The sequence below is a fragment of the Salvelinus sp. IW2-2015 genome, linkage group LG15 (assembly GCF_002910315.2).
Source record: "Salvelinus sp. IW2-2015 linkage group LG15, ASM291031v2, whole genome shotgun sequence".
In the NCBI taxonomy this organism is placed as follows: Eukaryota; Metazoa; Chordata; class Actinopteri; order Salmoniformes; family Salmonidae; genus Salvelinus; species Salvelinus sp. IW2-2015.
In genome coordinates this window covers 40,752,926-40,780,614 of record NC_036855.1, presented here as the reverse complement: position 1 = coordinate 40,780,614, position 27,689 = coordinate 40,752,926, and the positions used below count along the sequence as shown (strand labels likewise).

At 42.8% G+C, this 27,689-nt stretch overlaps 1 protein-coding gene across 1 annotated transcript in view; it reads left to right on the top strand.

Moving 5' to 3' along the window:
- The window catches only part of LOC111974574 (metal transporter CNNM4), a 49,224-nt gene that overhangs the window by 15,084 nt on the left and 6,451 nt on the right, over positions 1 to 27,689 (top strand). Inside the window, exons 2-4 of the mRNA XM_024002409.2 lie at positions 2,762 to 2,905; positions 3,251 to 3,391; positions 4,197 to 4,366. Of these exons, the coding sequence (XP_023858177.2) occupies positions 2,762 to 2,905; positions 3,251 to 3,391; positions 4,197 to 4,366 (455 nt within the window). The remainder of the gene's footprint in view (positions 1 to 2,761; positions 2,906 to 3,250; positions 3,392 to 4,196; positions 4,367 to 27,689) is intronic.

Genomic DNA, 27,689 nt, shown 5'->3' with positions numbered 1-27,689 from the left:
AAGAGAGAAGAGAGAGAGAGAGAGAGAGACGAGAGAGAAGAGCAGAGAGAGAGAGAGAGACGAGAGAGAGAGAGAGAGAGAGAGAGAGAGCGGGATTTGAGACACCGCAGTAATAAGTACGTACGCCTACCTGTATTTGATTGTTAGATAGAACGAAGAGGGAGATGCGATTGAGAGACAGACTCATTAGAAGGAAACAACAGACAAACTTTTCGAACAGCTAAACATGATCGTATAGTTGAGTAGAAAGACGCATGAGAAGTAGCTGTATAGACATTATGCTATACTGCATAGTCCTCTCTCAATTTTGTATTCCTGTCTTGGTGTGTGGCCAAGGTAATCATGTCCCTGCTTACAAATATCTGGGCCTTTGGATAGACGACAAGCTGTCTTTTAAGAATCATATTGATGAGTTAAAGGCCAAGTGCAGTCAGAATTATGTTTTTCCTGTGTGTTTTTAATCATATTGTACACCAGCTGATTAAATTAACACTGTAAAAGTGTGACAAAATATGGTCAGTGTTATTTCCTGAAACACTATATATACAAAAGTATGTGGACACCCCTTCAAATGAGTGGATTTGGCAATTTCAGCCACACGTGTTGCTGGCAGATGTATATAATCGAGCACACAACAATGCATAGACAAACTTTGGCAGTAGAATGTCCTTACTGAAGAGCTCAGTGACAAAAGTATGTGGACTTGGCACTGTCATAGGATGCCACCTTTCCAACAAGTCAGTTTGTCAAATGTCTGCCCTGCTAGAGCTGCCCCGGTAAACTGTAAGTGCTGTTATTGTGAAGTGGAAATGTCTAGGAGCAACAACGGCTCAGCCGCAAAGTGGTAGGCCACACATGCTCACAGAATGGGACCGCCGAGTGCTGAAGCCCGTAGCGCGTAAAAATCGTCTGTCTTCGGTTGCAACACTCACTTCCATGTTCCAAACTGCCTCTGGAAGCAACGTCAGTACAATAACTGTTTGTTGGGAGCTTCATTAAATGGGTTTCCATAGCCTAGCACCCGCAAACAAGCCTAAGATCACCATGCACAATGCCAAGCGTTGGCTGGAGTGGTGTAAAGCTCGTCGCCATTGGACTCTGGAGCAGTGGAAACGCGTTCCCTGGCATGCTGAACCACGCTTCACCATCTGGCAGTCCGACGGACAAATCTGGGTTTGGCGGAAGCCAGGAGAACGCTACCTGCCCCATTGCATAGTGCCAACTGTAACGTTTGATGGAGGAGGAATAATGGTCTGGGGCTGTTTTTCATGGTTCAGGCTAGGCCCCTTAGTTCCAGTGAAGGGAAATCTTAACGCTACAGCATACAATGACATTCTAGATGACTCTGTGCTTCCAACTTTGTGGCAATAGTTTGGGGAAGGGCTTTCCTGTTGTAGCATGACAATGTCCCTGTGCACAAAGTGAGGTCCATACAGATTTTTTTTTTTCCGAGATCAGTGTGGAAGAACTTGACTGGCCTGCACAGAGCCTTGACCTCAACCCCATTGAACACCTTTGGGATGAATTGAAACTCCGACTGCGAGCCAGGCCTAATCACCCAACATCAGTGCCCGACCTCACTAATGCTCTTGTGGCTGAATGGAAGGAAGTCTCTGCAATGTTCCAACATCTCATGGAAAGCCTTCCCAGAAGAGTAAAGGCTATTATAGCAACAAAAGGGGGACCAACTCCATATTAATGCCATTGATTTTGGAATGAGATGTTCGACGAGCAAGTGTCCACATACTTTTGGTCATGTAGTGTAGTTGCTGGTTGAAAATACAATCTACACAGGACCTTCTAATTAGCAGGTTTGCATGGGATACCAATAAATACATTTACTCAATGAAACTGTATCTTTCAAATGATCTTTCTCCAAAATGTCTGTTTTTTTTTTAACCATACAATAATCAGTACTGTACATTTTTTGTACCTAAAACATTTTGGTGACCCTACTGCAGTTCCCCTGCGACCCCACTAGCTGTCGGGACCCCGACTTTGAATACCACTGTGTTAGGATGTGTTTGCTGTACTGTAACAGAGTGACCGTGGCCAAAGTCCAGCTACAGACAGTCTTAATGACAGATACAGATACACATCAACATCTTGTCAGCGATCAAAGCAGGGCAAGCAGAGGAGTGTATGGTAAAATTGTGCTTGGGCGGGTAGTTGTTTTAATGCAGTCATACTGGCCCTTTAGCATTAACTTAGCATTAACGTAGGCTAACAATGATATTTTAATAAGGATATTGGTGACTAGAAGTCTGTCCTGGAGGCAGTGACAACGTCATGTATGGCTCTAACATTCCATGGACATTAACTTTGGCCTGTAATATTGATCAACTCCTATCTCTCTCTCTCTCTCTCTCTCTCTCTCTCTCTCTTCGGGGCTCTCTCTCTCTCTCTCTCTACTCTCTCTCTCTCTCTCTTCTCTCTCTCTCTCTACTCTCTCTCTTCTGTTCGTCTCCTCCTTATCTCTCTCTCTCTCTCTCTCTCTCTCTCGCTCTCTCGCTCCTCTCTTCTCTTCTCTCTCTCTCTCTCTCTCTCTCTGCTCTCTCTCTCTCTCTCTCTCTCTCTCTCTCTCTCTCTCTCTCTCTCTCTCTCTCTCTCTCTCTCTCTCTCTCTCTCTCTCTCTCTCTCTCTCTCTCTCTCTCTCTCTCTCTCTCTCTCTCTCTCTCTTCTCTCTCTCTCCTCTCTCCCCCCTTCCTTTCCTTTTTTTTTTCTTCTTTCTCTCTCTCTCTCTCTCTCTCTCTCTCTCCAGGTAAGTCCCACCTGGCCATTGTTCAGAAGGTGAATGACGAGGGGGAGGGGGATCCGTTCTACGAGGTGCTGGGATTGGTCACCCTGGAAGACGTCATCGAGGAGATCATCAAATCAGAGATCTTGGATGAGTCTGACCTCTACAGTGAGTCTATAAAATGTAACACACTCATAACACGTTTGTTACATCTTCGCTTTTATGTCATGTGAGCCTGTAACACATGTATTACTTGCACTGAAATAATAGATACAAGCTATACCCTTTTCACACTACTGAGCCAAACAAAGCTGAGCTGTACTTTGCTCACCTGCTTATGCATCCACCATGCTGGAATGGACAATGTGAATTGTCACCACAGTATGGTTCAGTAAGGTTCAGGATGGATAGTGTGAAAAGGGTATTAGAAAAGGCTGTTATTGGTTTTAAATAAGACATATGGATGTATCTCTGATTCTGACCTGTCCTTTATGTTGTCTCTCTCCCTCCCAGCTGACAACAGCAGAAACAGGAAAAAGGTGGCACCCAATAAGAACAAGAGGAACTTCTCTGCCTTCAAACAGAGCGAGAGCGAATCCAAAGTCAAGATCTCCCCTCAACTGCTATTGGCCGCTCACCGCTTCCTGACTACAGGTTAGAACATGTGACCCTGCCCACCAACCAAAATAATGACATGTGGGGCAATCAACCTCCCAACCACACCATACAAAGCAAAACACTCACATGCACTATAGAATCACCATATAGTATGTGATTCTCAGTTGTTAAGCTACGGTTACAACTCAAGGTCATAGTTTCAATTCCTGCAGGTATTAAACATTCATTGTAAAAATGAAACATTCTCAAACCTGTTTGAATGTAATTACATAAATGATTCACTTGTAGTAATCTATGTAACACAAAGTGTTACCAGCACCACTAGTCATGTGGTCTGTTGTAGCATGCTGTCAGCTAGAGCGAGAATGCCGTTGCAGTTACCTCTTTCTCTAAAATAACAGACAGAGCAGTGTTACAGCATGCCTGTCTGTGTCTGCCTCTACAAGTCTCGTTGTCTTTTCTTTTTGTCACTACTGGGATTGTTTCAGTGTCTATATCAGTCTATCTCACCACTCTCTGATGCTGTCATCCTCCTGTCTCCTCTCTTTCTGTCGCTTCTCTCTCTCTGTCTTTATGTCTCTGTGATGTTGCTGACATCATGTCATCACCACTAAAGACACGCAGCATATTGTTGGACTACTTTATCATTGGATCATTTCAATTCAATATATAGCTGTGATAAACCACAGCCTTATATATGTCTGTGTCTATAATATATGTCTAATATACTGCATGTCTCTCTCCCATCCAGAGGTTAATTAGCCCATACCAGATCTCATACATGCATATACGTATCTTACATGTTGTATGTACAATATATTTATCTCCCTGCCTCATCCAGAGGTGACGTTGTTCAGCCCGTCCCAGATCTCAGACAAGGTTCTGTTGAGGATTCTAAGACACCCAGACGTGATCCAGGAGATCAAGTTTAATGACAGTGACAAACGCTGTCCTCAACACTATGTCTACCAGAGAGGGAAGGCAGTTGACTACTTCATACTCTTATTGCAGGTAAGGCCTCTCAATGGTCGATTATTCTTTCTGTCTCTCTTTTTCTCCCTCAACTCTTTTATAACCTCTACAAACGAGTATAACAAACAACTAACAGGTTAATTCTGTTCCAACATGGTTTCTGTGCACCAACCGAATCACATGCTACATCAAATTCCCACATGAAAGGTTCCTCCTTTGTTAGTTCACTAGTCATTGCTTACTCTATTCATACTGGACTATATAGGCCTGAGCAACACGCTCTAACATCCCTGCTACATGTCACAAATGGCAGCTCCCCGTCCTGTCTTGACGGGGGTCACAAAAGGGTCCACAAAGCATTTTTAATCCCAACCCTTATTCAACAATGAACTGGGTTGATGGAGGGAAGCTTTTTGTGTAACAACACTAACCCAGAGGGAGCCTATACATTTTGGGGCGGCAGGTAGCCTAGTGGTTAGAGCGTTGGGCCAGTAACCGAACGGTTGCTCGATCAGATCCCTGAGCTGACAAGGTAAAAATCTGTCATTCTGCCACCTGAACATTGCAGTTAACCTATTGTTCCTAGGCCGTCATTGTAAATAAGAATTTGCCTAGTTAAATAAAAGGTTAAAAATAATCAATCAACCACACAGCCAGATTAACCATCCTATTTAAGGACTGTTGAGAATGCCGGCTTTGGACTCACACCTACACTCTCTTCGACATATTGCGCTCCCAAGCCTGTATATTCATCTCCGTGCAGATAAAGCAGAGGAGAAGAGACGAGGAGGCCACTTTAGACTATTGAGATGCTGGGCAGGGCAGGGGGTATAGTCAGGGGGTAGCGTTAGTGCAGCTGGTACTGCAGCAGGAGGTTAGAGGCTGCAAGGGATGGAGCGGAAGGTACTGGGGGCTCCTGGAGAGGGCATGGTGTGTGGTGAACAGTGGGCGAGAGAGGGGAGGGTGGAGCGAGAGAGTGTACGTGCAGAGGAAGGAAGGGATGGGGGGAGAAAGAGAAAGACATATTTGGGTCCAGAGGGGCCTGGCCTTCAGTAATTGATCCCTCTTATGTAAGGGAGAAAGAGAGATGGAAATGGGGGGGGGGGGGGAAACACCATGTGTACCATGCTGTCAGTTATCTGTGTATCAAAACACACATTTTTTATTTATTTTATTTATGTTTTAACTTGATTTAATCAGGGAGTCATACTGAGACCAAGGTCTCTTTTACGGATGAGCCCTGAATTACATAAATTACAGAAAATACACACGCAATATATATAAAAATATATATAGGTTGGACACACCTACTCATTCAAGGGTTTTTCTATATTTTGACTATTTTCTACATTGTAAAATAATAGCGAAGTCATCAACACTATGAAATAACACATATGGAATCATGCAGTAACCAAAAAAGTTTTAGCCACCCTTTGCCTTGATGACAGCCTTGCACACTCTTGGCATTCTCTCAACCAGCTTCATGAGGTAGTCACCTGGAATGCATTTCAATTAACAGTTGTGCCTTGTTAAAAGTTAATTTGTGGAATTTCTTTCCTTCATAATGCACTAGAGCCAATCAGTTGTGTTGTGACAAGGTATGTGTCATGGATCCCTCTGGAACTTTCATTGCGCACACCTGGCCCCTATTCCCACTGATTGTATTTGTATGTACGTGCCCTTTGTTCACCATGGTGCTGTCTATTATTGTTGCAATGTCCGTTGGTGCGTGTGAGTACCTGTGCTGTGTGTTTTGGCTTTCGTGCCATTGTGGATTGCGCAGATGATTACGGGTCTCGTTCCGTTTACCACATTGTGCGCGTGTGTTATTTATTCGAGGTACTCCTCGCTCTTTTGTTTTGGGTTTCTACCCTGTGTTTTGTTGCGTTCTTGTTTGGTCTTCATCCCCGTACCTTTACACGGCGCGCCATAATTTGGGCTTAATAAAAACAACTATTATGCATTCCTGCGCCTGTCTCCCGAATCTCTTCATACCAACGTCACAGTAGGGGTGGTATACAGAAGATATTTTATTTTGTAAAATACCAAGTCCATACTATAGAAAGAACAGCTCAAATAAGAAAAAATAAACAACAGTCCGTCATTACTTTAAGACATGAAGGTCAGTTGTGAGAGAAAAATTGCAAGATTATGGGTTAAAGGTTCTTATAACTCTATTGTGTCTGTGTGAACTGAAAGGGGGAGATTTAACACTGACCGGAGATTTACGATGTCTTTGGGTGATACCGCATTCCAGAGCATGAGTTAATGTTTCTGTACGGGGTACCACGGGGAGATGGCTCCAGTATGGAGTTGTGAGGCCAGACGCTGGTCTCTACACAATGAGGACAGTTTTTACAGCAGATACTATCTGATGTGAATTATAAGTATATTTCATAGACATTTTAACCTTGTGACCCATTCCATACATCTGTTGTTTGTCATGTAGATTGAAGGAGGATGGACGTTGCTATAAAATGCTGTGGCTCAAACCAGCTCGTTGAGTTCTCATTGATCACCTCCAGGGGTGATTACCGACAAGCTCCATTACTGCATTAGTTAAATAATAAAGTTTGATTGTTTTCAAGAAATCTAAAAGTCTCTCCTTTTGATTACAATAATTCCACCACACAGTCTATCCAGAACATTTCAAAACTTTTAAAGTTTATTCAAGTGCAGTCGCAAAAACCATCAAGCGCTATGATGAAACTGGCTCTCATAAGGACCGCCACAGGAAAGGACGATCCTGAGTTTCCTCTGCTGAAGAGGCCAAATAAATGCTTCACAGAGTTCAGGTAACAGACACATCTCAACATCAACTGTTCAGAGCAGACTGTGTGAATCAGGCCTTCATGATTGAATTGCTGAAAAGAAACCACTAATAAAGGACACCAATAATAAGAAGAGACTTGCTTAGGCCAAAAAACATGAGCAATGGACATTAGAACAGCGGAAATCTGTCCTTTGTTTTGATGAGTCCAAATGTGAGATTTTTGGTTCCAACCACTGTGTCTTTGTGAGACACAGAGTAGGTGTCTCACACCCCCCCGCCCCCCCTTACAAGATTTTAGATGCAGCTAATTGTATAGAGTGGTCTCATTCCATCTGGATGTCATAAGGTGAATGCACCAATTTGTAAGTCGCTCTGGATAAGAGCGTCTGCTAAATGACTTAAATGTAAATGTAAATGTAGGTGAATGGATTATCTCTGCATGTGTAGTTCCCACCATGAAGCATGGAGGAGGAGGTGCGATGGTGTGGGGGTGCTTTGCTGGTGACACTGTCAGTGATTTATTTAGAATTCAAGGCACACTTAACCAGCATGGCTACCACAGCATTCTAAAGRGAAACGCCATCCCATCTGGTTTGAGCTTTGTGGGACTATCATTTGTTTTTCAGCAGGACAATGACCCAACACACCTCCAGGCTGTGTATGGGCTATTTGACCAAGAAGGAGAGTGATAGAGTGCTGCATCAGATGACCTGGCCTCCACAATCATACGACCTCAACCCAATTGAGATGGTTTGGGATGAGTTGGACTGCAGAGTGAAGGCAAAGCAGCCAACAAGTGCTCAGCATATGTGAGAACTCCTTCCAGACTGTTGGAAAAGCATTCCAGGTGAAGCTGGTTGAGAGAATACCAAAGAGTGTGCAAAGCTGTCATCAAGGCAAAGGGTGGCTACTTTGAAGAATATAAAATATGAAATGTATTTTGATTTGTTTAACACTTCTTTGGTTACTACATGATTCCATATGTGTTATTTACAATGTAGAAAATAGTAAAAATAAAGGAAAACCCTTGAATGAGTAGGTGTGTCCAAACTATATACTATATGTACAGTGCATTCGGAAAGTATTTAGCCCCCTTTACTTTTTCCACATTTTGTTACGTTACAGCCTTATTGTAAAATGTATGAAATACCCAGTTCTTTGTTGAAGCACCTTTGGCAGCGATTACAGACTTGAGTCTTTTTGGGTATGACTTTACAAGCTTGACACCTGTATTTGGGAAGTTTCTCCCTTTCTTCTCTGCAGATCCTTTCAAGCTCTGTCAGGTTGGATGGGGACTGTCGCTGCACAGCTATTTTCAGGTCCAGCATTGAAGGTTCAAACTTTGTCCATTTAAGAATGTGTTCTTGGGGACCTTCAATGCTACAGAAATTTTTTGGACCTTTCCCCAGATCTGTACCTCGACACAATCCTGTCTCAGAGCTCTGTGGACAATTCCTTCGACCTCGTGGACTTACGGTTTTTGCTTGACATGCACCGTCAACTGAGGGACCTTAAATTGGCAGGTGGGTGCCTTTCCAAATCATGTCCAATCAAATGAACTTACCACAGGTGGACTCCAACAAGTTGTAGAAACATCTCAAGGATGATCAATGGAAACAGGATGCACCTCAAATTCGAGTCTCATAGCAAAGAGTCTGAATACTTGTAAAGTAAATAAAGGTATTTTCTGTTTTGCATTTTTACAAATTAGCAAAAAATATCAAACCTGTTATCGCTTTGTCATTATGGGCTATTGTGTGTTTTATTGAGAATCTTTTTCAAATCCATTTTATAATAAGGCTGTAACGTAACAAAATGTGGAAAAGGGAAGGTGTATGAATTCTTTCCGAATACAGTGTAAGTAAGTAGGAGAATATAACACAATAGATCTGGTAAAAGATAATATGTTTTAGACTGATCCAATGAACCATTGCATTTCTGTTCAATTTTTGTATCAAGACTGCCCATGTGCCTATTTGTTTATTAATAACTATTCATGTTCAAAATTGTGCACTCTCCTCAACAATAGCATGGTATTCTTTCATTGTAATACTACTGATAATTGGACAGTGCAGTTAGATTAACAAGAATATAAGCTTTCTGCCAATATCAGAATGTCTATGTCCTGGGAAATTTTCTTGTTACTTACAACCTCATGTTAATTGCATACCTACATTAGCTCAAACCGTCCCGTTTCCACCGATCCCGAAGAAGTTTTAACGGTTCAGCAGTCTATATGGCCCATGATAGGTCCTTAGTGATGTGAACACCAAGGAATTTGAACAGTTGAGCTGTTGAGGTTTTTTCCCCCACACTTGACGCTCCAGTACTGTTTGCCATGCGGTAGCAGAAAGAACCATCTTGGACTTGGGTGGCCGGAGTCTTTGACAATTTTTAGGGCTTTCCTCTGTCCTGGATGGCAGGAAGCTTGGCCCCAGTGATGTACTGGGCCATACACACTACCCTTGTAGCACATTGAGGATGGATGCCGAGCAGTTGCCATACCAAACTGTGATGCAACCAGTCAGGAATGCTCTTGATAATGCAGCTTTAGAACTTTTTGAGGCTCTGAGGTCCCATGCCAAATCTTTTCAGCCTCCTGAAAAGGCGTTGTCGTGCCCTCTTCATGACTGCTTTGGTGTGTTTGGACAATGATAGGTCTTTAGTGATGTGGACACCAATTTGAAGCTCTTAACCCGCTTCATTACAGCTCCTCTTTTTTCTGTAGTCCAACGATCTGCTCCTTTGTCTTGCTCACGTTGAGGGAAAGGTTGTTGTCTTGGACACCAACTGCCAGGTTTCTGACCACCTCCCTACATGCGGTCCCATCATCCTCGCGTGATCGGGCCTACCACCGTCTGTCATTGGCAAACTTAATGGTGTGTTGGAGTCGTGCTTGGCCACATAGTCGTGGCCACATAGTCACAGCACAGCTCAACCAGACCCGACCCATCACAGCACAGTTCTACCCTCCTGTACTCCCTGGGTGAACAGGGAGTACACGAGGGACTAACAGCCCCCATGAGGAACCCCTGTGTTGAGGGTCAGCGTGTGGAATGTGTGTTGCCTATCTGAGACAATCCTGTCTCAGAGCTCTGTGGACAATTCCTTCGACCTCGTGGCTTTGGTTTTGCTCTGACATGCACCGTAACTGCGAGGGACCTTAAATTGGCAGGTGGGTGCCTTTCCAAATCATGTCCAATCACAATGAATTACCACAGGTGGACTCCAATCAAGTTGTGAAACATCCAAGGATGATCAATGGAAACAGGTGCACCTCAAATTCGAGTCTCATAGCAAAGAGTCTGAATACTTGTAAATGTAATAAAGGTATTTCTGTTTTGCATTTTTACAAATTAGCCAAAAATATTCAAACCGTTATCGCTTTGTCATTATGGGCTATTGTGTGTTTATTGAGAATCTTTTTCAAATCCATTTATAATAAGGCTGTAACGTAACAAAATGTGGAAAAGGGAAGGTGTATGAATTCTTTCCGAATACAGTGTAAGTAAAGTAGGAATATAAACACAATAGATCTGGTAAAAGATAATATGTTTTAGACTGATCCAATGAACCATTGCATTTCTGTTCAAAATTTTGTATCAAGACTGCCCAATGTGCCTCATTTGTTTATTAATACTATTCATGTTCAAAATTGTGCACTCTCCTCAAACAACAATAGCATGGTATTCTCTTTCATTGTAAAGCTACTGTAAATTGGACAGTGCAGTTAGATTAACAAGAATATAAGCTTTCTGCCAATATCAGATATGTCTATGTCCTGGGAAATTTTCTTGTTACTACAACCTCATGTTAATTGCATAACCTACATTAGCTCAAACCGTTCCGTTTCCACCGATCCCGAAGAAGTTTTAACGCGTTCAGCAGTCTTATGGCCCATGATAGGTCCTTAGTGATGTGAACACCAAGGAATTGAACAGTTGAGCTGTTGAGGTTTTTCCCCCACACTTGACGCTCCAGATACTGTTTGCCATGCGTAGCACGAGAATAAACCATCTTGGACTTGGGGTGGCCGGAGGTCTTTGACAATTTTTAGGGCTTTCCTCTGTCCTGGATGGCAGGAAGCTTGGCCCCAGTGATGTACTGGGCCATACACACTACCCTCGCTGTAGCACATTGAGGATGGATGCCGAGCAAGTTGCCATTACCACAAACTGTGAATGCAACCAGTCAGGGACTGCTTGATAATGCAGCTTTAGAACTTTTTGAGGCTCTGAGGTCCCATGCCAAATCTTTTCAGCCTCCTGAAAACAAAAGGCGTTGTCGTGCCCTCTTCGACTCTTTGTTAGATCCTGATATCTAGCTTTTGGGTAAAGTTGGACCAATGATAGGTCTTTAGTGATGTGGACACCAATTGAAGCTCTTAACCCGCTTCATTACAGCTCCTCTTTTTTGCTTGTAGTCCACGATTGCTCGCTTTGTCTTGCTTCAACGTGAGGGAAAGGTTGTTGTCTTGGCACCACACTGCCAGGTTTCTGACCATCCTGCCTACATGCGTCCCATCATCCTCGGTGATCGGGCCTACCACCGATCTGTCCATTGGCAACTTAATGTGGTGTTGAGAGTCCGTGCTTGGCCACATAGTCCGTGGCACATAGTCACAGCACAGCATTACAACCAGACCCGACCCATCACAGCACAGTTCTACCCTCCTGTACTCCCTGGGTGAACAGGGAGTACACGAGGGGACTAAGCACGCCCCCATGAGGGACCTCTGTGTTGAGGGTCAGCGTGTGGAATGTGTTGTTGCCTATCCCCACCACTTGGGCCTGTACTGGGGATGGGAGTAAGGAAGTTAACCAAAACTAGCCTGGGAGGGCGGTTGTGGGGGGAATGAGGAGGAGGGTGGTGTGGAGGGCAGTGTGGCTGCAGACGCTCCAAACTCTCAGCATATGAGGGCTGATGATGTGAATGATACATGGTGTGGGCTGCATCATGTGGTGCACTACCCTCGACAGTGTTTTGATAGACCCTAGGGTAGTGGTCGGTGCTGTGTAGAGCTGGGCTGAGTTGAGGTGGGCCTGATCTGGTAGAACTGTGCTGTGATGGGTCGGGTCTGGTTGAGCTGTGCTGTGATGGGCCGGGTTTGGTTTAGCTGTGCTGTGATGGACCGGGGTCTAGTTGAGCTGTGCTGTGATGTGCCGGGTCTTGTAGAGCTGTGCTAAGGCGAAAAATACCAACCCCCCTCTAACCCCCCAGCCAGCCTCTGCCCCACTTTGTGTACACACACTAGAAACACACACCCAACCCCCCACCCCATAGTTTTTCACATAAGTCATTTATGGCATTAGGGTCCCCAAATAGTCATTATCCAGGGCCAGTAATCCAGTTATCGTTAAGCAACTTGTTCGCCTCCCCACCCCTCACTTATGATGATGGTATACACCCAGTGGGGGACATAGTAGACCCCACAGGTGGAATAATCCATAGAGCTATGTTTAGGGGTGGGAGAGCAACACTGTCAACATGCAAAGCCATGTTGCCAACAATAGAATGTTAGGAGATGGAATGGGAATTTCCACTCATTGTTTATTGTTGCTCTTGCAAATAATGTTATACTCCTACAGGGGGATTGGACTGCCTGTAAAAGAAAGAGGGGAACAGAGAGGAGATGGAAAGAGGAGATATTTGGTTAATTTTGTGTAATCATACGTTTGTACACATCATGAGGTGCCTATAGTAACTGTGTTTGTAGTATTATGACCTGTGTGGTCACGAATTAATGAATTGGTTGTTCTCGGAAATGTACTGTGTGTGTGTGTGTGTGTGTGTGTGTGTGTGTGTGTGTGTGTATGTTTGTGTGTGTGGGCTGCATTTGTTTATGAAAGAGAATATGCATGGGAGCCCCAATCTTCATTCGACCGCTAGTCTCAACAGCCAATTATTGCAGGATATCCAATGATATGCAGTAACAACAACCACCAGTATTTCTGTTCTCAAACCATAGCAAAGAGGAACGACAGTCCTGCAGGCATGGTCAGTGTAGTTCAGTGCTGTTGTGTGTGTGTGTGTGTTGTGTGTGTGTGTGTGGGTGTGTGTGTGTGTGTGTGTGTGTGTGTGTGTGTGTGTGTGTGTGTGTGTTGTGTGTGTGTGTGTGTGTGTGTGTGTGTGTGTGTGTGTGTGTGTGTGTGTGTGTGTGTGTGTGTGGGTGGGTGGGTGGGCGGGTGTGTGTGCATCTATCCTGGTACTAACCATTACGTATGTCTATAAACATTTCTGGTTGTTTGTTTTTCTGTTTGTGTGTGTGTAGCCTATGTTAACTAGTCTCACACAAGCTTACTGAAGCTTACTCAAGCTTACTCACAATGGTACATTTTGGATCCAAATGAAGTAATAAAGCATGTGTGTGCTTTCGTCTGTGCCTCCCTGCCTCCCTGCCTGCCTGTGAGTGTGTGTGTGTGTGTTGTTATTGATGATCTCTCTGCATGGTTTCTCAGCAGTGTGTGTGTGTCAGACCGTGCCGCAGGCTGCGGTGACACACACACTCAGGACCCCCCAGAGGTGAATCTGACATTGATGTTGACTCAAAATGGCTACTTAATGTTTCCCAGGAAATGTATTTTTGCTAGGTCTGAGGTGCCTGTGTGGCAATTGAAAACTGATTGGAGAGGGGAGAGCAAAACACACACGCACATGCATGCTCCTGACCCCCCAGTGAAGGGGTCATAACTGGCTGACGGAGAGCTCTGACCCCTACAAGGGCTTAGCACACACACACCTCGGAAACTCTCTCCAATCAGGGGTGGCAGTCAGCCTAGCAGGTTACAGCGTTTGGCCAGTAACAAAAAGGTTGCTAATTTGAATCCCTGAGCCGACAATATGAAAAAGCTGAGCACTATCTCACAAATAATAAAGGAATCATGGTCTCAAGATCTCAATCTCCTGGTTTCTGTTCACATTGCTTGAAAACAGGAAGCATCAAATGCAAGAGACATAGGGGTCAGTTAGAGCCTCTTCAACCTCAGGAGGCTGAAGAAATTTGGCTTGTCACCAAAAGCACTCACAAACTTCTACAGATGCACAATCGAGAGCATCCTGATCTCCGAATGTGTGGTTCCCACAATGAAGCATGGAGGAGGAGGTGTGCTGGAGTGTGGGGTTCTTTGCTGGTGACACTGTCTGTGATTTATTTAGAATTCAAGGCACACTTAACCAGCATGGCTACCACAGCATTCTGCAGCGATACGCCATCCCATCTGGTTTGCGCTTAGTGGGACTATAATTTGTTTTTCAACAGGACAATGACCCAAAACACACCTCCAGGCTGTGTAAGAGCCATTTGACCAAGAAGGAGAGTGATGGAGTGCTGCATCAGATGACCTGACCTCCACAATCACCCGACCTCAACCCAATTGAAATGGTTTGGGATGAGTTGGACCGCAGAGTGAAGGCAAAGCAGCCAACAAGTGCTCAGCAGATGTGGGAACTCCTTCCAGACTTTTGGAAAAGCATTCCAGGTGAAGCTGGTTGAGAGAATACCAAGAGTGTGCAAAGCTGTTATCAAGGCAAAGGGTGGCTACTTTGAAGAATCTAAAATCTAAAATATATTTTGATTTGTTTAACACTTCTTTGGTTACTACATGATTCCATATGTGTTATTTCATAGTTTTGATGTCTTCACTATTATTCTACAATGTAGAAAATAGTAAAAATAAAGGAAAACCCTTGAATGAGTAGGTGTGTCCAAACGTTTGACTGGTACTGTATATATACTATATGTACAGCGCATTCGGAAAGTATTTAGCCCCCTTTACTTTTTCCACATTTTGTTACGTGGTTTGGGATGATTTGGACCGTAGAGTGGAGCTGATTGAAAGAATGTGCCAAGAGTGTGCAAAGCTGCCATCAAGGCAAAGGGTGGCTACTTTGATTTTTGGTTACTACATGATTCCATATGTTTTATTTCATAGTTTTGATGTCTTCACTATTATTCTACAATGTAAAAAATAATGAAAATAAAGAAATACCCTTAAATGAGTAGGTGTGTACAAAATGTTGACTGGTACTTTATATATAATATTTATATATTTTTCAATATATTTTACTTCATTATTTTCCCATAACCCTACCACTGTTCCCCTAATTGGAGTAAACTAATGAACAACAACACTTAGGGTTCCACTTCCAGTTTATACACACTAAACTCAGCAAAAAAAGAAATGTCCCTTTTTCAGGACCCTGTCTTTCAAAGATAATTCGTAAAAATCCAAATAACTTCACAGATCTTCATTGTAAAGCGTTTAAACACTGTTTCCCATGCTTGTTCAATGAACCATAAACAATTAATGAACACGCACCTGTGGTACGGTCGTTAAGACACTAACAGCTTACAGACGGTAGGCAATTGTCCAAGATGGCATAGCAGTCAGACGTCTTTTTGTCCTCGTCTTTTCGTGTCCCGTATATATATATATTTACACCTTTCTTCGCATATCTTTTATATATTTTATTTTCCAAAAACTCAACTTCAAAACACTTTCCTGCAACCCGCCTCACCAATTTAAAAAAAAAGTATTATTTACCTCAAATCTGAAATCCACAATAGAAGCTAACCAGAAGCTAGCCAGAAGCTAACCAGAAGCTACCCAGAAGCTAGCCAGAAGCTAGCCAGAAGCTACCCAGAAGCTAGCCAGAAGCTACCCAGAAGCTAGCCAGTTTAGACACGGCTAGAACAACCCGGATGTTCTAGCCGTGTCTGAATCCTGGCTTAGGAAGACCACCAAAAATTCTGAAATTTTCATCCCTAACTACAACATTTTCAGACTAGATAGAACGGCCAAAGGGGGCGGTGTTGCAATCTACTGCAAAGATAGCCTGCAGAGTTCTGTCCTACTATCCATGTCTGTACCCAAACAATTTGAACTTCTACTTTTAAAAATCCACCTCTCTAAAAACAAGTCTCTCACCGTTGCCGCCTGCTATAGACCACCCTCTGCCCCCAGCTGTGCTCTGGACACCATATGTGAACTGATTGCCCCCCATCTATCTTCAGAGCTCGTGCTGCTAGGCGACCTAAACTGGAACATGCTTAACACCCCAGCCATCCTACAATCTAAGCTTGATGCCCTCAATCTCACACAAATTATCAATGAACCTACCAGGTACCACCCCAAAGCCGTAAACACGGGCACCCTCATAGATATCATCCTAATTGCCCGCTAAATACACCTCTGCTGATTTCTACCAAGATCTCAGCGATCACTGACTCATTGCCTGCATCCGTAATGGGTCAGCGGTCAAACGACCTCCACTCATCACTGTCAAACGCTCCCTGAAACACTTCAGCGAGCAGGCCTTTCTAATCGACCTAGCCGGGCTATCCTGGAAGGATATTGATCTCATCCCGTCAGTAGAGGATGCCTGGTTATTTTTTAAGAATGCCTTCCACACCATCTCAAATAAGTATGCCCCATTCAAGAAATTTAGAACCAGGAACAGATATAGCCCTTGGTTCTCTCCAGACCTGACTGCCCTTAACCAACACAAAAACATCCTATGGKYTTCTGCATTAGCATCGAACAGCCCCCGTGATATGCAACTTTTCAGGGAAGCTAGAAACCAATATACACAGGCAGTTAGAAAAGCCAAGGCTAGCTTTTTCAAGCAGAAATTTGCTTCCTGCAACACAAATTCTAAAAAGTTCTGGGACACTGTAAAGTCCATGGAGAATAAGAACACCTCCTCCCAGCTGCCCACTGCATTGAAGATAGGAAACACTGTCACCACCGACAAATCCACTATAATTGAGAATTTCAATAAGCATTTTTCTACAGCTGGCCATGCTTTCCACCTGGCTACCCCTACCCCGGTCAACAGCACTGCACCCCCCACAGCTACTCGCCCAAGCCTTCCCCATTTCTCCTTCTCCCAAATCCAGTCAGCTGATGTTCTGAAAGAGCTGCAAAATCTGGACCCCTACAAATCAGGCGGGCTAGATAATCTGGACCCTTTCTTTCTAAAATTATCTGCTGAAATTGTTGCCATCCCTATTACTAGCCTGTTCAACCTCTCTTTCGTGTCGTCTGAGATTCCCAAAGATTGGAAAGCAGCTGCGGTCATCCCCCTCTTTAAAGGGGGGGACACTCTTGACCCAAACTGCCTTTCTAAGGTCTTTGAAAGCCAAGTCAACAAACAGATTACCGACAATTTCGAATCCCACCATACCTTCTCCGCTATGCAATCTGGTTTCAGAGCTGGTCATGGGTGCACCTCAGCCACGCTCAAGGTCCTAAATGATATCTTAACCGCCATCGATAAGAAACAATACTGTGCAGCCGTATTCATTGACCTGGCCAAGGCTTTCGACTCTGTCAATCACCACATCCTCATCGGCAGACTCGACGCTGGTTTCTCAACTATTGATTGCCTTGCCTGGTTCACAGACTTACTTCTCTGATAGAGTTCAGTGTGTCAAATCGGAGGGTCTGTTGTCCGGGCCTCTGGCAGTCTCTATGGGGGTGCCACAGGGTTCAATTCTTGGACCGACTCTCTTCTCTGTATACATCAATGATGTCGTTCTTGCTGCTGGTGAGTCTCTGATCCACCTCTACGCAGACGACACCATTCTGTATACTTCTGGCCCTTCTTTGGACACTGTGTTAACAACCCTCCAGGCGAGCTTCAATGCCATACAACTCTCCTTCCGTGGCCTCCAATTGCTCTTAAATACAAGTAAAACTAAATGCATGCATTTCAACTCTGGACGGTTCTGACTTAGAATATGTGGACAACTACAAATACCTAGGTGTCTGGTTAGACTGTAAACTCTCCTTCCAGACTCACATCAAACATCTCCAATCCAAAGTTAAATCTAGAATTGGCTTCCTATTTCGCAACAAAGCATCCTTCACTCATGCTGCCAAACATACCCTCGTAAAACTGACCATCCTACCGATCCTCGACTTCAGCGATGTCATTTACAAAATAGCCTCCAACACTCTACTCAATAAATTGGATGCAGTCTATCACAGTGCCATCCGTTTTGTCACCAAAGCCCCATATACTACCCACCACTGCTATGGTCATCTACAAGACCCTACTAGGTAAAGTCCCCCCTTATCTCAGCTCGCTGGTGACCATAGCAGCACCCACCTCTAGCACGCACTCCAGCAGGCATATCTCTCTGGTCACCCCAAAACCAATTCTTCCTTTGGCCGCCTCTCCTTGGTCTAGTTAGGTGGACAGACTGAGCTTGTTGTCATTGCAGGCAATCTCAACACTGTGCGTTACAGGGAAGACATCCTCCTCCCTCATGTGGTACCCTTCCTGCAGGCTCATCCTGACATGACCCTCCAGCATGACAATGCCACCAGCTATACTGCTCATTCTGTGCGTGATTTCCTGCAAGACAGGAATGTCAGTGTTCTGCCATGGCCAGCGAAGAGCCCGGATCTCAATCCCATTGAGCACGTCTGGAACCTGTTTGATCGGAGGGGGAGGGCTAGGGCCATTCACCCCAGAAATGTCTGGGAACGTGCAGGTGCCTTGGTGGAAAAGGGGGGTAACATATCACAGCAAGAACTGGCAAATCTGGTGCAGTCCATGAGGAGACTGCACTGCAGTACTTAATGCAGCTGGTGGCCACACCAGGTACTGACTGTTACTTTTGATTTTGATCCCCCCTTTGTTCAGGGACACATTATTCCATGTCTGTTAGTCACATGTCAGTTTATGTCTCAGTTGTTGAATCTTGTTATGTTCATGCAAATATTTATACATGTTAAGTTTGCTGAAAATAAACGCAGTTGACAGAGTTTATACAAATGTTACGGACACAGTATGATTTACTGTGTTGCTTTTGTTTGTTACTTCTGTTTATTTTTAGTCCCATCCTTCAGCTATCCTCAAACCCTCCCATCTATCTCTGAAGACCATCCAGTTTTGATTTGTATCTGCCATATATTTTTCAACTGTACTGTGATGTTTCACAAAAGTTCTGAACCTTTCTATTCTCATAGTTTCTAACGATTGTAAATTAAAGATAACATTTTTTGCTAAGAGTATTATTATATTATTGATCGATTGACTATGACTGTTTAAATCACCCAGCAGTGCTATTTATGGAGTTAGCTCCATGTAAATGTCAATTTTCTGGTCCTTAAATTAAACTGGTATCATTTGTAATTTATCACTATTTTCTTTAATCGATTTTGGTCTTTAATGCAGGGCCAACTGACGAGTTCCTTACTTTCTTCCCCTTCAACTTGCCTCTTCCATTTTTGCAGTAATGCTGCAATTAGAGAGTTGTAATTTTGAGTAGAGCAGACATTTCCATATATTTTTGTTCGCTGCATGTGTGACATAACTCCACCAGTCCTATTTATGATATAATTTACAAAGATTATACCGTAAGATTAAAACAATCCCAAAAACAATCCCTGGTAGAAGAAAATACAAAGAAAAAAACAACATGTTTTTTTTTTGAGTCGATCAAGTGAAGATCGGCCGCGTCAATGGCGTGCAATGAAGGCGTCGCTCTCTGACCAAATTTGGTGTCCTATAGGATATACTACACCCCTAAGGATATAGTGAAGTCTGGCTACGTTCTAGGATCTCTGAGGAATACATACAGACGTGAGTTGACTGCTTGAAACAACATTTAGGGTTCGATTTTCACAGATTGAGACATTCTTACTAATCTGCTAAACAACCAGTTCGGATTTAAGTATAACTTTTGTATTACTGAAGCCTTTACTGAGAGATCTAATGCTTTAAACATTTCTGCTCTCCGAATTCATATTCATTATATAAATAGGCCCATTTAATTTTGTCTGCCTTGCTGTTCCAAATAAAATGTAATATTTTATTCATATAACTTAAAAAACAAGTCGCACGGTGTACGCAAAGGCCAAAAGAAAACAGGTAAACTGGGATATGACTAAAGAGTTAATCAGGGTGATTTTTACATTTTCCTTTCCATGGTAGCAAGTTCTTAACTACTTCTGCAAACTTTCTATTAAAATGCATTGCAGTGAGATAATTTTTGGGGGGGAGGGATATGAATACTGAGTATGTCCACTTCACCGCCAGAACATTTTATTGGTAAACTACACGGTAACAAAAGTTTTATTTTTTTGTGATCCAAAATGTAATATAGTACACTTATCCTAATTTGGTTGTAATCCAGAGATATTAGAACAATTATCTAGATCCTCTATGAGGCTGTGGAGGTATCCAGATTGTGGATTTAAAAGAAAACAACATGTATCATCAGCTTACAATGACACCTTGGTTGTTAACCTCTCTTGGGTATGTGGGACTGTCACGATCGTCGTAATGAGGCAGAGTGGACCAAGGCGCAGCGTGATAGAAAGACATCTTCTTTATTATGAAGACGAAACAAACGAACAAAAACAACAAACAGACGACCGTGAAGCTATTCAAACAAATAGTGCTGACACTAAACACTATACATAGACAATTACCCACAACAGCCTACTGCCTATGGCTGCCTTAAATATGGCTCCCAATCAGAGACAATGAATGACAGCTGTCTCTGATTGAGAACCATTCAGGCAACCATAGACTTACCTAGACACCTACACTCAACACAAACCCATACACTCTACCAAAACCCCCTATACCATACAACCACCCCAGACGAGACAACTATACACAAACATCCCCCCTGTCACACCCTGACCTAACCAAAATATTACAGAAAACAAAGATAACTAAGGCCAGGGCGTGACAGGGACGTTAGCGTCCCACCTCTTCAACAGCCAGTGAAACTGCTGGGCGCCAAATTCAAATACAGAAATACTCATTATAAAAATTCAGAAAACAAAAGATATTTTACATAGGTTTAAAGATGAACGTCTTGTGAATCCAACCACTGTGTCAGATTTAAAAAATGCTTTACGGCGAAAGCATACCTTACGATTATTTGAGAACATAGCCCACTAGACAATTCATTACAAACAGTAACCAGCCAAGTAGAACAGAGTAAGAGTCAGAAATAGAGATAAAATGAATCGCTTACTTTTGATGATCTTCATATGGTTGACTCAGCAGACATTCATTTACTCAATAAATGTTTATTTTGTTCGATAAAGTCTCTTTATATACAAAAACCTCCATTTTGTTTGCGCGTTTTTTTCAGTAATCAGTAAACAGGTTTTTTAGAAGTAAGGGTTTCATATTCTCTCCAACAATATCCCTGTGGCTGGGTGGTATTAGAATGCCAAGGTATTTGATACCCTTACGGGACCATCTACATGTCCATCGGTTAATGTTTGGGCGCATGAACCGCTAGCGGGACACCTAAGACAACATCCGGTGAAACTGCAGAGCGCGAAATTCAAAATACAAAAACGTAATATTAAACATTCATGAAAATACAAGTGTCATACATCATTTAAAAGCTTAACTTATCTTGTTTAACCAACCGCGTTGTCAGATTTCAAAAAGGCTTTATGGCGAAAGCATACCATGCGATTATCTGAGGACAGCGCCCCAAATCAAAATACTTTTTCAACCAGCACAGGCGTCACAAAATCACAAATAGCGATTAAATAAATCACTTACCTTTGAATATCTTCCTCTGTTTGCAATCCCAAGGGTCCCAGCTACACAATGAATAGTCGTTTTGTTCGATAAAGTCCTTCATTATATCCAAAAAAGTCTGTTTAGTTGGCGCCAATGATCTCAGTGATCCACTTGTTCAACATGCATACAAACAAATCCAAAAGGTTACCAGTAAAGTTCATCCAAACAAGTCAAACAATGTTTCTAATTAATCCTCAGGTACTCTAATATCTAAATAAACAATCATATTTAAGATGGAGAATAGTATGTTCAATAGGGAAGATAAATAACAAAGAGCGTCCACCTCATTCACATGCCAACAAGACAACTTTTCTAATGAGAGACACCTTGGAAAAACTACAACTACTTGCTAATTTTTCAAAAACAAGCCTGAAACCCTTTCTAAAGACTGTTGACATCTAGTGGAAGCCATAGGAACTGCAATCTGGGTCCTATCTATTTTTATATCCCATAGGCTAGCATTGAAATGCCTGTGACCTAAAAAATTAAATAATTCCAGGTGGATTTTTCTCGGGTTTATGCCTGTCATATCAGCTATGTTATACTCACAGATATAATTTTAACAGTTTTAGAAACTGCAGAGTGTTTTCTATCCAATGTTACCAATTATATGCATATCCTAGCTTCTGGGCCTGAGTAACATGCAGTTTACACATGCAGTTTACTTTTGGCACGTGAGTCATACGAAATTCCGAACAATAACCAGTATGCTAACGATGTTAAAGAGAGTGGATAAAGATAAAGGAAGAGCCTCATATTTATGCCAGTTAATATGATAAACAGATAATAATGTAAATCCGTCAACAGTTTGTAGTAAGCAGGGACAGATATCTCATGTTGAGACAAGAAGAGTAACATGCCCTCTGCATAAAGCATAAGCTTATGCTGAATATTGCCCGCCATAACACCATGAATAAGCGGGTGACCTCTCAGTTTCTGGGCCAGGTGTTCCAAAGCTAGCACAAATAGACCGGAGCTTAATGGCCATCCTTGTCTTCTATTTCTATTTAACTGGAAAGGGTTGGATATGAGACCATTCGTTAAAACACAGGCATAAGGAGTGTCATACAACGTTTTAAATGCCAAATCGTGTAAGTGGGGGATAAAGCCAGTCTGATCCAGGTTGATGACGCTACCAATGAAGGACGATCTGTTTGAAAGCACTTTTGCTAAGATCTTTTCATCATTATTAATAAGAGAAATAGGCCGATATCCTATCGGATCAAGTGGATCTTTCCCTTTTTTGTGGATAAGAGAGATAATTGCTGTATGCATGGAAGAGGGAAAAGATCCAACTTTATATGCATCATTATTTACCTCTAGCAAAACTAGAGTAATAATTGTCTCAAACTTTTTATAGAAGTCAGAAGGGAGGCTTGTTAGAAGGCATATTCTTGATAACCTAAGAGATCTCTTCAACCCTAAGTGGTGCATCTAAGTAATCTCTATTCTTATCTGAGAGCTGTGGTAAATTCAGGTGTGCAACAAAGCTATCCAACTTTTGTTTGTCCAGTACACCCTGTGATGTATAAAGGGTGTTGTAGAAGCCTCTAAACTCCTCATTTATCTGCTTTGAAGAGGTAGAAATTGCACTATCTTGCAACCGTATGCCAGCTATATGGTTCCTACTGTTTTGCAGCTTTAGTCTGTATGTCAGCAAGCGGCCAGGTTTTTCACCCATCTCCCAGTAAGATTGGTTAAGGTGGAACAGTGCATACTCAGCTTTTTTATGATATCTATTTATTAAACTCATAATTAGCAATAGTAGAGATTATCTTGTTTAACATAGTTCTGTCTCTGTTTTGGGAGTATAAGGTGTCAAGTGCCTTAAGCTAACATTCTAGTTCGGTGGAGAGTAGATTGGCTGTCATTTTCTTGAATGAAGCATAAGATATAATCCTCCTCCTCAAATATGCTTTAAGAGTATCTCACATAACCGTCAGAGTACTTTTCTGTCTCTTGCTAGTTTGCTAAAAAAATAGATATCTCATCACTAATCATTTTGATGAATATACTATATTTTAACAGAGACGTGTTCAAGTACAATTTGCGGCTCCTAGGAGTCTGTGAAAACTTGGAAAGGCATATGAACACAGGAGCATGGTCTGAAATTACTGTATTACCTATAGTAGCACTGATAGATATATCAAATAGCAACTGTGAGATTAGGAAGTAATCAATCCTAAAGTAAACATTGTGGGTGGGGGGAAGAAAGAATAGTCCCTCCCATCGGGTACATTAACCTCTAGGTATCTTTTAAGCCTAAATCCCTAGCTAGAAGTCTTATTGCTGCTGCTGATTTACTCTCCACCCTGTTTCTATGCTGAGACCTGTCAAGATCCTTGTAGAGAATCTGGTTAAAATCACCCGCCAACAATATTTGGATGTCACCCAGTTCTAAGAGAGAAATTGTGTCTGTCTGCATTAGGTGCATATTCAGTATATTGCAAAGAACACCTGAAGTTCCCATCCAGAGCCTGCAAACTATTATATAACGACCATCTGAATAAATTAGCACTTTAGTTTCAGTTAAGTTCACGGCCTTCCTTATGTATGAGAATAGATACTCCCCTGCATTTGCCTGTACCCGGGCCAGAGAAAGCCTTTCCCACCCAAGAGCACCCAACGTCTTCTTTTTCTTGATTATATGGTTAATCCATTTAAGGTTCCAGCTGGCAAATTTTAATTAAGCTATATTGGTCATTGAGTTATAAAGAAGTTATAATAAGCGTATGTACAGTTCTTCCACATTTAGTTATGTTACAGCCTTATTATTTTCCTCATAAATCTACACACAATACCTAATAATGACAAAGCAAAAATAGTTTTTTAGAATTTTTTCAAATATATAAAAAGAAAAGCTGAAATATATACATTTACATAAGTATTCAGACCCTTTACTCAGTACTTCTAACTAGGGGGCGCAATTTTAACACTTGGCAAAATATGCGTACCCATTTTAAACTGCCTATTTCTCAMCCCCCGAAACTAGAATATGCATATAATAGTCAGATTAGGATAGAAAACACRCTGAAGTTTCCAAAACTGTAAGAATTTTGTCTGTGAGTTAAACAGAACTGATATTGCAGGTGAAAACCTGAGAAAATTTCAAGCAGGAAGTGGCACGCATTTTGAGAGCTCTGTGTTCCAATGCCTTCCTATCGCATATGTGAAGTCACATCAATAAGACCTCCTTTTCTATGTCTTCCCTAAGGTGTCAACAGCCTTTAGACGTAGTTTCAGGCCTTTATTTTGAAGGATGAGCCTGCAAGAGCACATTGGGTAAGTGGACAGGTGGGGGCTCTCCGGGTGATTTTTGCGCAAATCTGAAAGGTAGCCATTGTCTCTCTCGCTCCTAGTGAAAAGCCAACTGTCCCGGTTGATTTATTATCGAATAGATATGTGAAAAACACCCTGAAGTTGGATCAAAAACAACGTTTGACATGTTTATGTGGACATTATGGATATAATTTGGATTTTTTTCCGCCGTTGTCGCGAACGCTTTTTCCGGTGGATTACTTGTGATGACGCATCAAACAAACGGAGGTATTTGGATATAAAACATATCTTTATGGAACAAAAGGAACATTTGCTGTCTAACTGGGAGTCTCGTGAGTGAAACCAACCGAAGATCAACAAAGGTAAACGATTAATTTGATTGCTTTGCTGGTTTTTGTTACCGAGTTACCTGGCGCTAGCTGTTCTTATTGTTTTGTCGAGCGATCGATACATTTACACAAATGCCTGTATTGCTTTTGCTGGAAAGCATCATTTCAAAATCTGAGACGACAGATGGATTAACAAAAGGCTAAGCTGTGTTTTGCAATATTGCACTTGTGATTTCATGAAATTATATTTTATGATTACCCTCTGGCGCTAGGCTACGCTATGCTAGTCTAGGCTACGCTATGCTAGGCTACGCTATGCTAGGTTTTTAATGACAGAAATCCCGGATCCGGGATGGGGATTTCAGAAAGGCTAAAGCACCTTTGGCAACAATTACAGCCTTGAGTCTTCTTCGGTATGACGCTACAAGCTAGGCACACCTGTATTTGGCAAATTTCTCCCATTCTTCTCTGCAGATCCTCTCAAGCTCTGTCAGGTTGGATGGGGAGCGTCGCTGCACAGCTATTTTCAGATTAGATCGGGTTCAAGTCCGGGCTCTGGCTGGGCCACTCAAGGTCATTCAGAGACTTGTCCCGAAGCAACTCCTGCGTTCTCTTGGCGGTGTACTTAGGGTCATTGTCCTGTTGGAAGGTGAACATTCGCCCCAGTCTGAGGTCCTGAGTGCTCTGGAGCAGGTTTTCATCAAGGTCATGGGGTCTGAATACTTTCCGAATGCACTGTATTTGGTAGTGACTGGAAACGCGAAGCGATTGCTTCACATTTATACATCCTGTGAAATGTCTGTCTCATTGTTATATCTGTGGCTATAGTTCTTTGTCACAACCTACTGGAAAATCATAGCTTTGCATTGAATTCACACTTAATCTTTAAATAGAGCTAATCTGAAAGCCCTTAAAAATAGATCTATTTCTTTGTTGTTGAGAAAAACATTAAATAAAAATAGCCTCATCCAATAGAATTCTGGGTTCAATGGTCCTCTCTGGCAGATCTTCTCTGGATGAGGCTGAGGCTTCGTCTGGTGAGTCAAACTTGTGCTTTGCTTCATTGAGTTTGATCTCAGTTTTTACCTGTTTGAATGCCATCCTCCGGTCGTTAACTCATTTAGAATAGTCTGGGAAGAACATAATTGTAGATCCCTGCCATGTCACCTGTCTCTTCTCTCTCGCTGCTCTGAGAATATCCTCCTTCACCTGATAATGTAGAAATAACAAAGAAATTTGGCTTGGCCCCTAAGACCCTCAGAAACTTTTACAGATGCACAATTGAGAGCATCCTGTCGGTCTGTATCACCGCCTGGTACGGCAACTGCACTGCCCACAACCGCAGGGCTCTCCAGAGGGTGGTACGGTCTGCCCAACGCATTACCGGGGGGCACTCTGCCTGCCCTCCAGGACACCTGCAGCACCCGATTTCATAGGAAGGCCAAAAAGATCACAAAGGACATCAACCACCCAAGCCACAGCCTGTTCACCCCGCTATCATCCAGAAGGCGAGGTCAGTACAGGTGCATCAACGCTGAGACCGAGAGACTGAAAAAGATCTCAAGGCCATCAGACTGTTAAATAGCCATCACTAGCCGGCTACCACCTGGCTACTCAACCCTTTCACCCTAGAGGCTGATGCCCTATATACATAGACATGGAATCACTGGCCACTTTAATAATGTTTACATATGTAACGGGTGTTCTCCTCCTCTTCGCTTGAAGAGGAGGAGTAGGGATTGGACCAAAGCGCAGCGTTGTTATATGACATAATGAATTTACTAAAGTAAAGACGAAAACACACGAAAACACTTTAACAAACTACAAAACAACAAACGACGCAGACCGACCTGAACATAAGAACTTAACATAACACGAAGAACGCACGAACAGGTACAGACTACAAACAAACCGAAACAGTCCCGTGTGGCGCTACAAACACAGACACAGGAGACAACCACCCACAACAAACAATGTGAAACAACCTACCTTAATATGGTTCTCAATCAGAGGAAACGTAAAACACCTGCCTCTAATTGAGAACCATATCAGGCAACCCATTAACCAACATAGAAACACATAACATAGAATGCCCACCCCAACTCACGCCCTGACCAACTAAACACATACAAAAACAACAGAAAACAGGTCAGGAACGTGACATAACCCCCCCCCCTCAAGGTGCGCCCACTCCGGACGCACCACAAAAGTCTAGGGAGGGTCTGGTGGGCATCTGACTCAGGTGGTGCTCAGGCTTTGGGCGTGGTCCCCAACCTCACATAGTCCAGTACCCGCTTTCCGTATCCCCCTCCCAATGACCACCCTCAAATAAACCCCACCTAATTTAAGGGGCAACACCGGGGAATAAGGGGCAGCTCCGGACTGAGGGACGCGCAGCTCCGGACTGCTTTTG